This window comes from Pseudophryne corroboree, chromosome 2 (genome assembly GCF_028390025.1).
Source record: "Pseudophryne corroboree isolate aPseCor3 chromosome 2, aPseCor3.hap2, whole genome shotgun sequence".
NCBI lineage: Eukaryota > Metazoa > Chordata > Amphibia > Anura > Myobatrachidae > Pseudophryne > Pseudophryne corroboree.
The window spans coordinates 922,320,240-922,334,317 of NC_086445.1; the positions used below are offsets into that span (position 1 = coordinate 922,320,240).

The 14,078-nt window shown below is 41.8% G+C and overlaps 1 protein-coding gene across 3 annotated transcripts in view; it reads right to left on the reverse strand.

Moving 5' to 3' along the window:
- Positions 1-13,773, reverse strand: part of STX1A (syntaxin 1A) — a 274,869-nt gene extending 261,096 nt beyond the window's left edge. For 2 of the 3 annotated variants that reach the window (XM_063956167.1, XM_063956168.1), the window contains exon 1: positions 13,236-13,773. In XM_063956167.1, the coding sequence (XP_063812237.1) occupies positions 13,236-13,265 (30 nt within the window). In that variant the 5' untranslated portion in view covers positions 13,266-13,773. The remainder of the gene's footprint in view (positions 1-13,235) is intronic. The other variant, XM_063956166.1, reaches the window with a different exon arrangement.
- Between the last annotated feature and the right edge of the window lie 305 nt (positions 13,774-14,078).

Sequence of the window (14,078 nt, forward strand, 5' to 3'; positions counted from 1 at the left end):
AATTTTGTGTCCGATTTTCAAATTAGTTTCAAATATGTTAGTAAATCAGGGGATCCTATATCCGTCTATGTAAAAGTACCAATGTTTTGCCGATACTCCATTTTTAATGGGATTTGGTTTTATATTCAATTTTGCCTTCAGTAAATCTCCACATTGCAAAACCGAATGCAAAGCAAATGCAAAATCACATAACAACCAAAATCAAACATTAGTAAATATACATCAAAGAGTCTTTGGAAATCATGTACAAATATTGCCATCTATAGTATCTCCATCACATAATATAGAGGGAATATATATTATATCAAACTAAAGGTACATTTAACAAACCTGTGTAATAACATACTGTATAACAATTAAACAAATACAGTATACCTTCATTTTTTGTTGATGAAAATATAAAATATTTTTTCCAATTAACTAAAATACAGAATAATTGGAAAAAAAAAATCTCTTTTCTGAAGCCTAATTTCAGCTAGTTCTTAAAGATGTTTTAGCACTACATGGCTTTCTAATGAATGCTTAGGCCAATTCACAAGGATCTGGATCACACTATACAATGATAACACATACAGTATCTGGGCATGATACCTTACCCAAGTGTGCCCACTCATGGAAGCAGAGCAATGTTGGGTCAAATCTTACTAATAATATTACTGAGGGTTTTGTCATATCCACCATAAGTACTCTACCCAGTCTGCATGCTTTCAGATTTGTACAGCATTGTATTACATGTTGGATTCTTTTTCATTTCCTTACAAACATCCATTGTATAGGAACAAATAAGTAAAGTGGTTTTATGGGTTAATGCAGAATGACAATTAGTTAAGAAATAAATATTAGGATAAGCACCCAAAACGGAAACAATGTATTTTAGAGAAAGGGTTATGGGGTAATTGTAGGGCACTATTATAACAGTTTTCGTTTTTCATATACAAATGTCCGATTCCTAAATGTGGAAACAGAATATATATATTTGGACATAAATTACTGTTTTGAAGACATTCCGGGCTATTCATGTATTGTTAAAGTAAGTGTTGTAAGTGAGGTAAATGCGGATATTAAAATTAGTTTAGTAAGGGTAGTAAGTGTGGTGAGTTGCGTTAGGTGTGGTAAGTGAGGCAAGGTAGGAGCGGTATTTGAGGTAAGTGTAGTAAGTTAGGTTCATGAGGTAAGTGTGATAAGTGAGGTAAGGTAGGAGTGGTAATAAGGTAAGTGTGGTAAGTGAGGTTGGTGAGATAAGTGAGATAGGAGTGGTTAATGAGGTGAGATTGGTGAGGTGAGGTAGCTGTGGCAATTAAGGTAAGTGAGGTTGGTGTGGTAAGTGAGGTTGGTGCAGTAAGTGACCTCACTTTCCACACCAACCCCGAGCAGGGTCCTCTTCCCTCATGTGCTTTTACTGTACGTCTCTTACTTAACCTATCATCTTTTCAATACTCCCTTTGATGGCACCAAATCCTTTGGTTTTCTGCACCCTGATATTTCAGTGCTGTTTACTGACGCAGCTATGTTTATATACCCTGTACCTGTCTGATATTGTATTGAACTGTAAGTCACTGTCTTCATGTTTTTTTATTTGTTAACTCTGTAATTGGGCGCTGCAGATCCCATGTAGCACCATATAAATAAAGGATAATAATAATAATTATTATTATTATTTACCACATTTACCTTAATTACCACTCCTACCTCACCTCACCAACCTCACTTATCACACACTACTTATCACACTTACCTGGTAATTAAGGTAAGTGTGGTAAGTGAGGTTGGTGCGGTAAGTGAGGTGAGGTGAGGTGGGAGTGGTAATTAAGGTAACATAGTAACATAGTTGAGGTTGAGTTGAGGTTGAAGAGAGGCAAAATGCCCATCGCGTTCAACCTGTTTGTTGTATTAAGTTGAGTTGATTTTAATGTACCTGCTGAAGATTGTTTTATGACTAGTTACCAACTACAAATTACGTTACGCTCGGATTAACAACTTCAATATTTTAAGTGTTGTAGCCTTGGATCTCCTTTTCAATCAGAACTTCATCCAATCCCCTTTTAAATTTATAGTGTCCACCATTACCACCTTCCTTGGTAAGGAATTCCAAATCCTTATTGCCCTAACAGTGAAGAACCCTTTCCTCCGTTGCGTGCAGAGTTTTCTCTCCTCCAGCCTTATTGAGTGCCTGTGTGTCCTAAACAGAGTTCTTTTAATAAATAATTCCTCTGATAACTCTTTGTGATGTCCCTTTACATATTTGAAGACATTAATAATGTCTCCTCTTAGACGCCTCTTTTCCAGTGTATACATGTTCAACCTAGTAAGCCTTTCCTCGTAATCCAGTCCCTCTAGCCCATTAATCAATTTAGTAGCTCGCCTTTGAACCCTCTCTAGTTCACTGATATCTTTTTTATACAGTGGTGCCCAAAACTGAACACAATATTCCAGGTGCGGACGTACCAATGATTTGTACAGCGGCAGAATTACATCCTCGTCCCTTGTCTCAATTCCCCCGTTTTATGCACGCTAACACCTTACTTGCCTTCTTTGCTGCGCTTTGACATTGTATACAATTATTACGTTTGTTATCAATGAGTACCCCCAAATCCTTTTCCAAAACTGTTGCCCCTAGACTTTCCCCGTTTAATATGTAGGAGGTAAGTGTGATAAGTGAGGTTGGTGAGGTGAGGTAGGAGTCGTAATTAAGGTAAGTGTGGTAAATGAGGTTGGTGTGGAATGTGAGGTTGGTGCGGTAAGTGAGGCGAAGTAGAAGTGGTAATCAAGGTAAGTGTGGTGAGGTTAGTGCGGTAAGTGAGGTGTGGTAGGAGTGGTAATTAAGGTAAGTGTGGTAAGTGAGGTTGGTGAGGTAAGGTAGGAGTGGTAATTGAGGTAAGTGTGGCAAGTGAGATTGGTAAGGCGAGTTAGGCTGGTAGTTGAGGTAAGTGTGGTAATTGAGGTAAATGTGAGTCTTCCATATCCAAAAATGCTTGAGACCAGAACTATTTTGTATATCAGATTTGTCCATATTTTGGACTATTTGCATACCATAATGGAGATATCTTGAGGATGGGACCCAAATCTAAACACAGAATGCATTTATGTTTCATAGACACCTTATACACACACAGCCTGTAGGTCATTTTAGAACTGGATATAAACTTAACAATCTTACTAACATTTAAAATGTATGGGTTTTTTAACATCACCGGCTGCCAGTGTGGTTCTTATTCCACACAATGACAGTGAAATTGATGCAGGCCAGACTTTTAATATGGAAAACTTTTAACATCAGGGGCCAAAGCATGTATTGTGCCTATCACTTCACGCTCGTCACCCAGCACTGCCTATGGATGCTTATATCATTATATAGGTTTATTATACTTAGAGAATCCCACAGAGATAAGAGGTGTTATAACTGCCTCTTTTGTTGTGAAAATATAAATGTACCACTTAACCAGCTGAGAAAATTATCGAGGCTTTAACTGTATTATTGCTGTTTGTTAAGATGTAATATTTGAAGAAATAGCTAATTTGCCATAATAATATACAGTTATACTAATAATAATGATTTATTAAACATAGTGGACTACATTTCTAAGCATACAGTATACATGCTTTGTATTTATTCATGCTATAGCGGCTGGGCGAGATACTGTAGACTGTAGATTAGCAATAAAATATAAAAGGTCAAATGTTCTGCAAAAGTAAGAATGGAATATATACAGACAACAGCTGCGATTTTACTTAATCTTGTATGTAACGTTTTTTTAAAAATGCAATTCCTATAGTGCTCCATTAAATATGGTAATTAGGGCAGGATGTATCAAGCATCACATTTTGTAAGCGATACATCCCGCCACTTACCACATGCATAGCAGCGTTATGCCATGAATATGTGATCTCTTATGATAAGAGCTGTCCTTGGCTTTGTGAGGACTTCCAGGTTTATGGGGTACATTTACTAAGCAGTGATAAGAGCGGAGAAGTGAGCCAGTGGAGAAGTTGCCCATGGCAACCAATCAGCACTGAAGTAACATCTATAATTTGCATACTATAAAATGATACAGAGCTGCTGATTGGTTGATGGGGAAATTTCTCCACTGGCTCACTTCTCCGTTCTTATCACTGCTTAGTAAATGTTCCCCTAAATCCTGCGAGTTCTACTGTGCAAGTGCGGGCAGCAAGCCGCATGAGACACTGGGAGGGATTCTATTAGGCATACACATAGGAGCAAGTCTACTGCATGATGCATACAACTCTGCATATGGGAAGATATTTGTATTCTTTCCAAGGGCCTAATTCAGATCTGTTCGCTCGCTAGCTATTTTTTGCAGCGCTGCGAACAGATTAACGCCGCCTATAGGGGAGTGTATAGCTTTGCAAGTGTGCGAAAGCGTGTGCAGCCGCCCTGTACAATAAAGAGCTTGTGCAGTTTCTGAGTAGCTCTGACCTTACTCAGCCGCTGCGATCGCTTCAGTCTATTCGAGACCGAAATTGATGTCAGACACCTGCCCTGCAAACGCTTTGACACGCCTGTGTTTTTCCAACCACTCCCAGAAAACGGTCAGTTGCCGCCCACAAATGCCCTCTTCCTGTCAATCTCCTTGCGAACGTCTGTGCGAATGGTTTCTTCGCTAGAACCAGTGCACAACAACGATCCACTTTGTAACCGTACGGCGCGCCTGCGCTCTGCGGTGCATGCGCAGTAGTTACCTGATCGCTGCGCAGCAAAAAACGCTAGCAAGCGAAAAGATCTGCATTAGGTCCCATGTCTGCAGTTTGGGAGCAACACAGACTCTAATTACTTCAATTACTTTTAATTTACATTTGAGGTTAGTGTTTAGAGGATAGCAATGAGCCTACTGGTAAAGTACTGTCTTTCCCAATCAATGGCTCCATCTGTGGCTGGTGTAGTCAGCTGAGCGTGCGAGTGCAATGTCCCTCCCCATCAAGGGTCTTATCTGTGGCTGGTCAGCTGAGTGTGCGAGTGCAATATCCCTCCCCATCAATGGTCTTATCTGTGGCTGGTCAGCTGAGTGTGCGAGTGCAATATCCCTCCCCATCAATGGTCTTATCTGTGGCTGGTCAGCTGAGTGTGCGAGTGCAATATCCCTCCCCATCAATGGTCTTATCTGTGGCTGGTCAGCTGAGTGTGCGAGTGCAATGTTCCTCCCCATCAATGGTCTTATCTGTGACTGCATTTCAAGACAGCAGTATCTCTGAAGGGTTGGGGCCAGGAGACCGGCGCTCAGGATCCCGGCGGTCGGCATACTGACCCTGGGATCCCGGCAGAAGAATCCTGGCTGGGGGGGGAGTAGTAAGGTCCCTTGCGGGCTCGCTGCATGGCATTCAATGGCTCGCTGCGCTCGCCACAGGTTCTATTCCCATTCTATGGGTGTCGTGGACACTCACGAGTCGGAATAGTCCCTGTGGGTCGGAATTCTGTCTGCCGGTATTTTGATTGCTTGGGATCACGGCGTCTGCATGGTGACCGCCGGGATCCCGAGTGCTGGTCACATGACCACATCCCTCTCTGAAGCCACTACATTATAATAGTGCTTAATGACAGCTACACAATGAACACTGAAAACTCACTTACAATTTGCATTGGATAGACATCACAACTCATTTGAATTTGCCCCACTGTGCTTATATAGTCTGCTTCAAAGTTCATGACTTCTTTCCAGTATTGGAGACGGCTCCACAAACTAGTGTCCATATAAAATCTGAAGAGGTGCACTGCTCAAAAGTGTAAAAGTCACACCACAGCCCAAACCCTAACCACTTTAGAACTGGATCTTTTATTTACATAAAAGTGCAAAGGATGGTGCCCACTGCTTTCTGTTACACGTATGGGGACTAAATCTTAGCAACTTCATCTCTACAGTTGGAAAAGGCAAGAGAAAAAGACAAAAAACCCTTGTTTGGGAGCACTCATTTGTAATGATAAGAATAGTATGTATAGTGAAAAATATTAAGACATAACCTTTATTTAATCCTTAAATAAAAGAACTTTTGGACAGAAAATTGGGACTCGTGTGTGGTATTAGCTGTTTATAAAAATCTTGTTAAAAAAACTCTGATTGTTGCCTATGTTGTCCTATCATTGATATCCTTAATTCAGGCTAGTACAGTGATCTTCTGGATACCCTGTATTCCCAAGAGACCATTTGGTATCCCCCACCACCCTACTGATATTTTCACCATTTCAATTACCTTGTACCTCATTTGCTAAAAAGGTTAAACAAGATTTTTATAAACAGCTAATACCACACATGAGTCCCAATTTTCTGTCCAAAAGTTCTTTTATTTAAGGATTAAATAAAGGTTATGTCTTAATATTTTTCACTATACATACTATTCTTATCATTACAAATGAGTGCTCCCAAACAAGGGTTTTTTTGTCTTTTTCTCTTGCCTTTTCCAACTGTAGTATAACCTACAAAATTCCTGGGAGCACCGTTAATCATCAGCAGTTTAAGATTTACTTAATAACTGTATGCATATTGGTAATTCATCATTAACAATCATTTTGGTACTTTAGTAATATTGTTTAACTAGTGCGGTTCCACACCAAACACTTTTCTACAACTTCATCTCTAAGCTGGTTCAAAAATCAAATATTTATAAGTAGTCAAAATAAAGAAGAAAATGGTAGTTATCATAAGTCCGCGTCTAAATACTGGATGCTTTTCGTCATGAATGTAACTTCATCAAAGGGATAACTCAAAACTTTATGCAGTCAACCTTGTGTAGCATCCTATACCTAGGAACCATCACACGGCGCTGTGTACATTTTACATCTGTCACTTTCCATCACAAGGGATCTTTAACCTGCTCAGTGTTCATTTTCCTAATATAGCAAATTTAATTTGTTATTATACAATATTTCATACATTTAATTGTTTATACCCGAACCATTCTTGAGAGCAAACTGGAGTCACTTTGTTTCTTATAAGTAGTTGAAATGGCTATTCACTTGTTTACAAAGCAAGAAGTAACCATAAAATTGGTTAACACTTTGGTGGTCTCATATCTAGGATTTGGTTACCATTAGGGCTATCTAAGAGTGATCTACTGACATTAATGTTCAGATTAGTAATTTATTTATTTTTTGGAGTCAAGTCAAATACCTTGGTCCAATTACTTTACAAAGGAGGCTCAGCTCTTTAAAATAAAGATGAACAGCTATTTGCTGTCAAAAGCATGCAATAAATACTATGGGGGTCATTCCGACCCGATCGCACGCTGCATTTGTTCGCAGCGGTGCAATCGGGTCTGAACTGCGCATGCGCCGGCGTCACAGTGCGCCAGCGCATGCCAGACGGCCGAAGGCCGTCATTGCCTAGCGGTCGCCTCTGCCTGATTGACAGGCAGAGGTGGTCGCTGGGCGGGAGGGGCCAGACCGTTGGGGGTGCAGGCCGCGGCGGCTGCGTGACGTCACACGCAGCCGCTGCGACCCAGGCAGCGAAGAGGTTCTCCCGGCCAGGAGCTGCGCTGGCCGGGAGGTACTCCTGAAATGCAAACGCATCGCTGCTGTGCGATGCTTTTGCACTTCTGCGTGGGGGGGGACTAGCGGGGTGGACTAGCCCTGTGCTGGGCATCCCCCCCCCCCCCGCATGTCTGAGTGCCTGATCGTAGCTGTGCTAAATTTAGCACATCTGCGATCAACTCGGAATGACCCCATATATACACTACAGTATGGAGGAGAGACTCCAGGCAGGTGGCAAAAAGTTAAAATAAAACAACTTTTTGGGGGGGCGGGTGGGGGTGGTGTGTGTGTGTGTGTGTGGGGGGGGGGGGTTATTTAAACCATGAGAAGGTAACCGGCTTGAAAAACAGTTATATTCACTTAGTTTTATTCTCCAGCCTCACACTACCTAGTTGAATAGAATAGTTTAAAGATCTTTGAATCAATGGAAATCTTCCGATGAGTCACAGTAAACTGCATGTATAAATGTTCAATTTGTTTCCCTCTAGTAATTAGAGCTCTTACTAAGCAAGACATTAATGGTTTATAAAGTGTGCCCAGAGTTTATGGCAGGGAAGCTCTGAGGTCACATTGACATAATGGAAAACACAGGAAACACTGAGTATTACACGAAATCCATTACCATTTCACTCATCCACATTCATTGGACAGCGGCTGCAAATCATTGCTCGGTTTACGTCAGCAGTTCTGCTGTATGCATTATGCTATGACGTGCTCTTTCTGTGGAGATATTCTCCATGTATCAATCAACAGGTATAAGAGTATACTTTATAACATGTTCCTGCACCAGGATAGCCAACATCTGCGGCGGCACTGCGTGCTTGGAAATGAATGGTGAACTCTGTCTGCATTCAGTCGGATCTATGCAGACGCACTGTCCCGGTATACCTGCTTGTTAAAGTAGCCATTATCCCTATCAGTGTACATTTGCACAGCCCTATCCTTGGCGCAAGTGATCCATTCATCAGATTCATCAGATTCAGATTCATCAGATGGCTCTCTATGAACCTTCCGCCTAGATGCACACAGGATATTTACCTACATTCTAATGCCACACTGAACCCAGTTACACTCATTTAGCCGCAAGTGCAAATGAGCAGAAATACCTTTTTTTTCTTTTCTTTTCTTTTTTTAAAGAAAAAAACACTGTATAGATACAGAAAATAAGAAATACCACTTATGGGGCTTGGAAAATAAAGAATGATAAAGCAGTAGATTGACCATTACAGGTGCGGGCTGGGTCAGAGAGGCGAGGATACATACAGCAATTGACCTCTTCAGCTGATAGTACTTAGCTTATTAACATGGCAGCTATATTGTATGAAGTCATGTCCATTTACACCAGCGGTTTTTAACCTCAACAATCAAGTATCCCCAACATGTCAAGTTTTGAGGATTTCTGTCTGTGGATAAAGACGGGATAATTACTGACCAAGCAAAATAGATCAGCTGACCTATGTATGATTAAGTAAACATGACCTGTTGGTGGTACTTGAGGACCCTATTTTAGAAGATTCCCAACATACATATATGTATGTGTTTGTATTTCATAAAAATAAAAAAAATGCACATACAGCATCTACATTTATTAACAAAAGTCAAGAAAATATTCTCTCCTGTGTAGATGACACTTAATTACATTATTATATTGTGTACATATAGGGTAATGTAACATTTGCATTTCCTGCTAACACTGTCAAACCATATCCTTATGCTAGAGACTTTTATCACAGACTTGTCCTCGTAACTCCTGGAGCTATGAGGAAAATTCCACCTCTGTGGCTTAACGCATAGGGTAAACCCCACTAATTGATACAGGTAAACCCCATGTATAATTGTATTCCCCACACACACACACACACACACACACACACACACACATAGAATACAGATATTTAGGATGAAAGTTTTTGTTGCAAAGGAATTGGTATAAGGCACTGCCAAGACAGCTCATCAGGGGGCGGGGCATAGGCAGGCGGTGCAGATGCGTGGAGGCACACCCACTATAAAATGCCCAGATTATGGCAAGCTGGCAGATGTGAGGGAAAGTTGGGGTGGGGTGGAGGTCAGGGAGACTTGCCTACTTTTCTGGGCGGCTGGGAGTGCCGCTTGATTTTCGGTAGCCTCCCGGCCGATCCAGCACAGTAGGCAAGTAAGGTATAAGGTCGCAGAGTAAGACGCATATTTTAAGAATACTAGGAGACATGTCATGTGATCCAGCAGATCAGACCGACCTATCGGGAACATCGTCCAGTGTGTACCAACTACTTCACGCTCCCGCAGGTCATTTGCCAGGTCATCCAGTCAGGTATGCAGCCAGCAAACGATGGCATATCCTCCAACATGACCCATTCCATTAGGTACAAAATGCTCTGTTCCTGGATTTCCTTGCCAGTGGAAGTTGCACAGGTGGGGCTGCAGCATAGTCAAAAATTCAGATAGGGGAGCCACAACAACTGCCAAAAAGTCCTGACAGGCAATGTTTGGCAGTTTGGGGTGGCGGCTGGTGTGGCTCCCCTATCTGAAGTTTGGACTATACAGCAGCACTACAAACTAGAACGTTACATAGCTACAAAAAAATCTTGTAAATAAATTCCAGTACATGCTCGCTGGTGATGTCATTGCTTATAAGAAGTGCACAATGAAGTCATAATTTTAAGACCAAGTACATCAGCTATAGAAGGCAATGAATGCCAACATGGATATTGTCCATAAGTAATACAATATTGAAAAAGCAGTAACAATATTAAAATTAGGTATGCTACAAATTCCTCCCGCCATTGTTACCAAACTACATGTATGAAAATCTGCGAGACTGAGGCATCACTACAGTCACATTGACTGTGCACTACAGAACAACAAAGATCCATCCCATGCCAGGTTCAACTGCACACATTTCCTACTAAACAAAGTATAATGCTTTAAATGCAATGGGAATAGAGAGATTAGACAGATAGCCTTACATTTTCCCCTAGAACACTGTGGTATGAAGAGGAGTTTGTAGTGAACTCAATGGGCCTGATTCAGGGGAGCCCACAGATCATGGCTGCAATTTTCTATGGATTCTCAAGTGCGAAAATATGCAAATACAGGCTTAATAATTTCTCTTATGCACTTGTGTGCGACAGACTTCGCAAACCCTGTGACGCACACTTTGCATATGTGAGCAATACTCAAGTGGGCACTGGGGGAGCCGATTACTCCATCATCGATGCTCCATTGGTCGCAACATTGACTGCTCAAGCTGTCCTTGCCTGGCACAGAGTCTCTCTTATAACGTTCTTAAGATATGGGCGCTGTGGCTGGGGTGCTGTAAAATAAATTGCAGCCACATGCTGAAACACGCCCATGACACTTCCTCTTTTTACCGAGGCCACCTCTCAGGCTCCACACTGAACTCTCCATGGCTCGCAGAAGCTACCTCAAGTAATAGCGATATTGTATGCGAATGCATATTCCATAGCACACCCTGGTTCGGGTGTGTGCAGACAGGGTTTTCTAGACTTTTCGTGCATGTGCAGTAGTAAATAATCGCTGAACTGCAGAAACATTGATACTGCAGCCACCTCTGAAAATAACTAAATTATGGTAACTGTAAGTCCAGATAGTCCCAAATCTTCACGTCTCCACCACCGTGTCTGACAGCAGGCAGAAGACTCTGGTAGGAGAGTAGAAAGTGCCATGGAGTGACAAATGCTTTCATGCAGAAATGGAGACAGTTCCTGATAATCATCTAGATTACCTGATTAGTGGGGCCTATTTCAAATTATATTCTTTTAATATTTTTATTTATCTACATTACTTTATAAAGTACTGCATGCTGCCGGGAAGAAATATATTGAGATTTTCAAAAATTCTTTGGATAAAAAACAGGGGAGCATTAACGGTTTACTGTTATTTTTGCACATGGCTTCTTCATGTTGGATTATTTTTTGATAAATTGTGACAAGTCAAATCATTTATGAGCTATTCATCACAAACAATTAGAATTTTAGGACTAGCTGTGGATTAGAAAGTTAATTTTGTCCCTACAAACACTTACTTCGAAAAGGGTGCACATTATTTTTTCTCATGACTATATATGTGCATGTAGTGTGTACGTGTGTGAAGAAGAAACCGGTCACATGTTGTGAGGAGCTGTATAGCCCATATTCAGCGGACGTCTACAGAATGTTTATTTGTTTATTTTTTAAATCATGCAATGAACCTTAAATGACACTTATAATATTAATGGGTCCCTATGGTATAATACAATGAAGTCAAGCACCACAAAATTGTCACTTAAAAAAAAAAAATCAGCTATAACACGTTTTCAACATTGCAGTATCTATGAAGAATATGCTGGCTATAAAATATCCATGTCTTAATTAGTGCAGTGAGAGTGGGAGTGTGCTCAATAACTGTGCTTATTGCTTATTAACTGTTGCACATAGCACAGGGCATCGTCAAGGTATCAAAGTATATTAGCTTTTATGTACTAATATATATATATATATATATAAAAATTATATGATTGATTCAGATCTCAGTCCTTGCAGATGTGCATTGATCAGAGGGATGGACATAGGGCATAGTTGCAAGTGTCTGACACAGTCTGTACGTATGCATGCAATGTCCATGCCAAACAGATAACATATTATAGAGTATGCAGTGCTGTATTTACTCTCACACAGGAGCTGCTGTGTAATCATAGATACATGTATGCAAACACTATGCGGCCTATTCACAGGGTGGGGGTATGTATGTGCACAGTGCAGATGGCACTGCTGTAACTCTAAACATATAGAGCTGATGGTGGTCAGAAGGCGGCTTGAGTTAGCGCTCTGACGGTCTCAACTCATGAAAACCAATTGGAACTGTCCATCATGAAGGCTCCGTGTAGACATTTCACAGGGGAATTTAAAAAAATAAATCTTTGTACAGTAAATCCATCTTTTTTTTCTGGACTGTGTGTGCAAGATAATTATTATTATGGTATAACTGAACAGACTATAAATAAAATGCCGGTTGCAAAATAGATAGATAGATAGATAGATAGATAGATAGATAGATAGATAGATAGATAGATAGATAGATAGATAGACAGACAGACAGACAGACAGACAGACAGACAGATAGATAGATAGATATTCAGCAGTATGACCTGTACATTGCACTCCGACAATTGCCAAATGTAATATTATAGAACCTACTAATTGAAAGCTAGTTTAAAGCAACAGGCATCTGTTACAGTGTAATTCTAGGTTATGTAGTACTGCATGCAGAAGTGAAGCTGACAAGGGAGGTAACTGCACTGACAGCAGTGTACACAATGCCAGAGGTGCACCTCACATCAAGGAAGCCAGAGCTGAATTTAGAACATATATTTAAAAGGTGATACTTCATATGGGGCTGATGATGTGGAATGCATTCATTAATGAGCCAGCAGCCTGTGATGCTGTGTTTAACCGCTCCATGCCCCCCAGCATTGCATCTGCATCAGCAGGCACCACTGCACAGTGCAAAACCGGAGTGGACACCCTGCAGCACATTCATAGGTAGAACAGAAACTGCAATACCATGTAAATGCATGGGTGCATGACTTACAGCGCACATTGGTTTGACAAGTAAACATTTTTATTTTTTTGGATATAACAAGAAATAAATATCAAATATGTTAACTTGTAGCCCTGGTGGCCCTGCCAGGCAGAGGATACAGCATGTCTGGGTGGCACCGATGAGACTCACATGCAACAAGTCAGAGAGATGGGATACTCACAGCACGCAGCTCCCGGGTGCGATCCTTCATCCTGACCCCCACAGGGCCACACGGGGCGGTGATCTGGGGCTACTGCAAACAAAGAGTGACAGATGTCTCCCCAGCCCGTCACTGCTGCCACTGGATGCCTGTCACTGCCTATGGGGGCACACTGGACGTGCACGCTGCATGCATACAACTTGTCTGACTCGCAGCTGGCGATCTGTAGCAGGTAACGCCTGGCACTCCGATACTTAGGTTAATAGCATTGCAATAATTGTGCAACAGTTCTCTTCGATATAAATATATGTCTATCTCCCTTGTAGTGAGTGAGCTGCTGCGTGCGGAGGAAAGTGTTATTGGTGCCGCACCGTGCACATGCTTCCCCTCCCCTATACTCAGCGCCTGTCCCCCTGCAGCGATCACATATTCCCCCCCAGTCTGCTGCTGCTGCCGCACAGGTCCCTTCTGCCTGCTGCTGCCGCCGCGATCACCACATCATCCTCCCCAGTATGTGCTGCTGCTGCCTCCTCTCTGTCCGGGGATTGTGGGAAGAGGCGGCGCTTGCTGGGGGCAGCAGTGTGTGTGTCTCATCATACATAGCACTGATAGCGAATCTCTGCGCTGTGCAGAGCGTGATGTATCATCCGGGCGGTGTGCGGGGCGTGATTTGTCCAACACTGCTAGGTCTGAGCGATCCCCGCAGTGCCGGGGCGGCTGGCTGAGGCTGGGAGCTGTCCATGGTGCTTACTTGTTATTCCATAAGGAGGTGTCTGCATGCTGAAGGAGTACTGTGATGTGCACAGGACATGAGTGTCTGGCTTTTCTGTTATAAAGAAATCATTTTTATAAGACAAATGCACA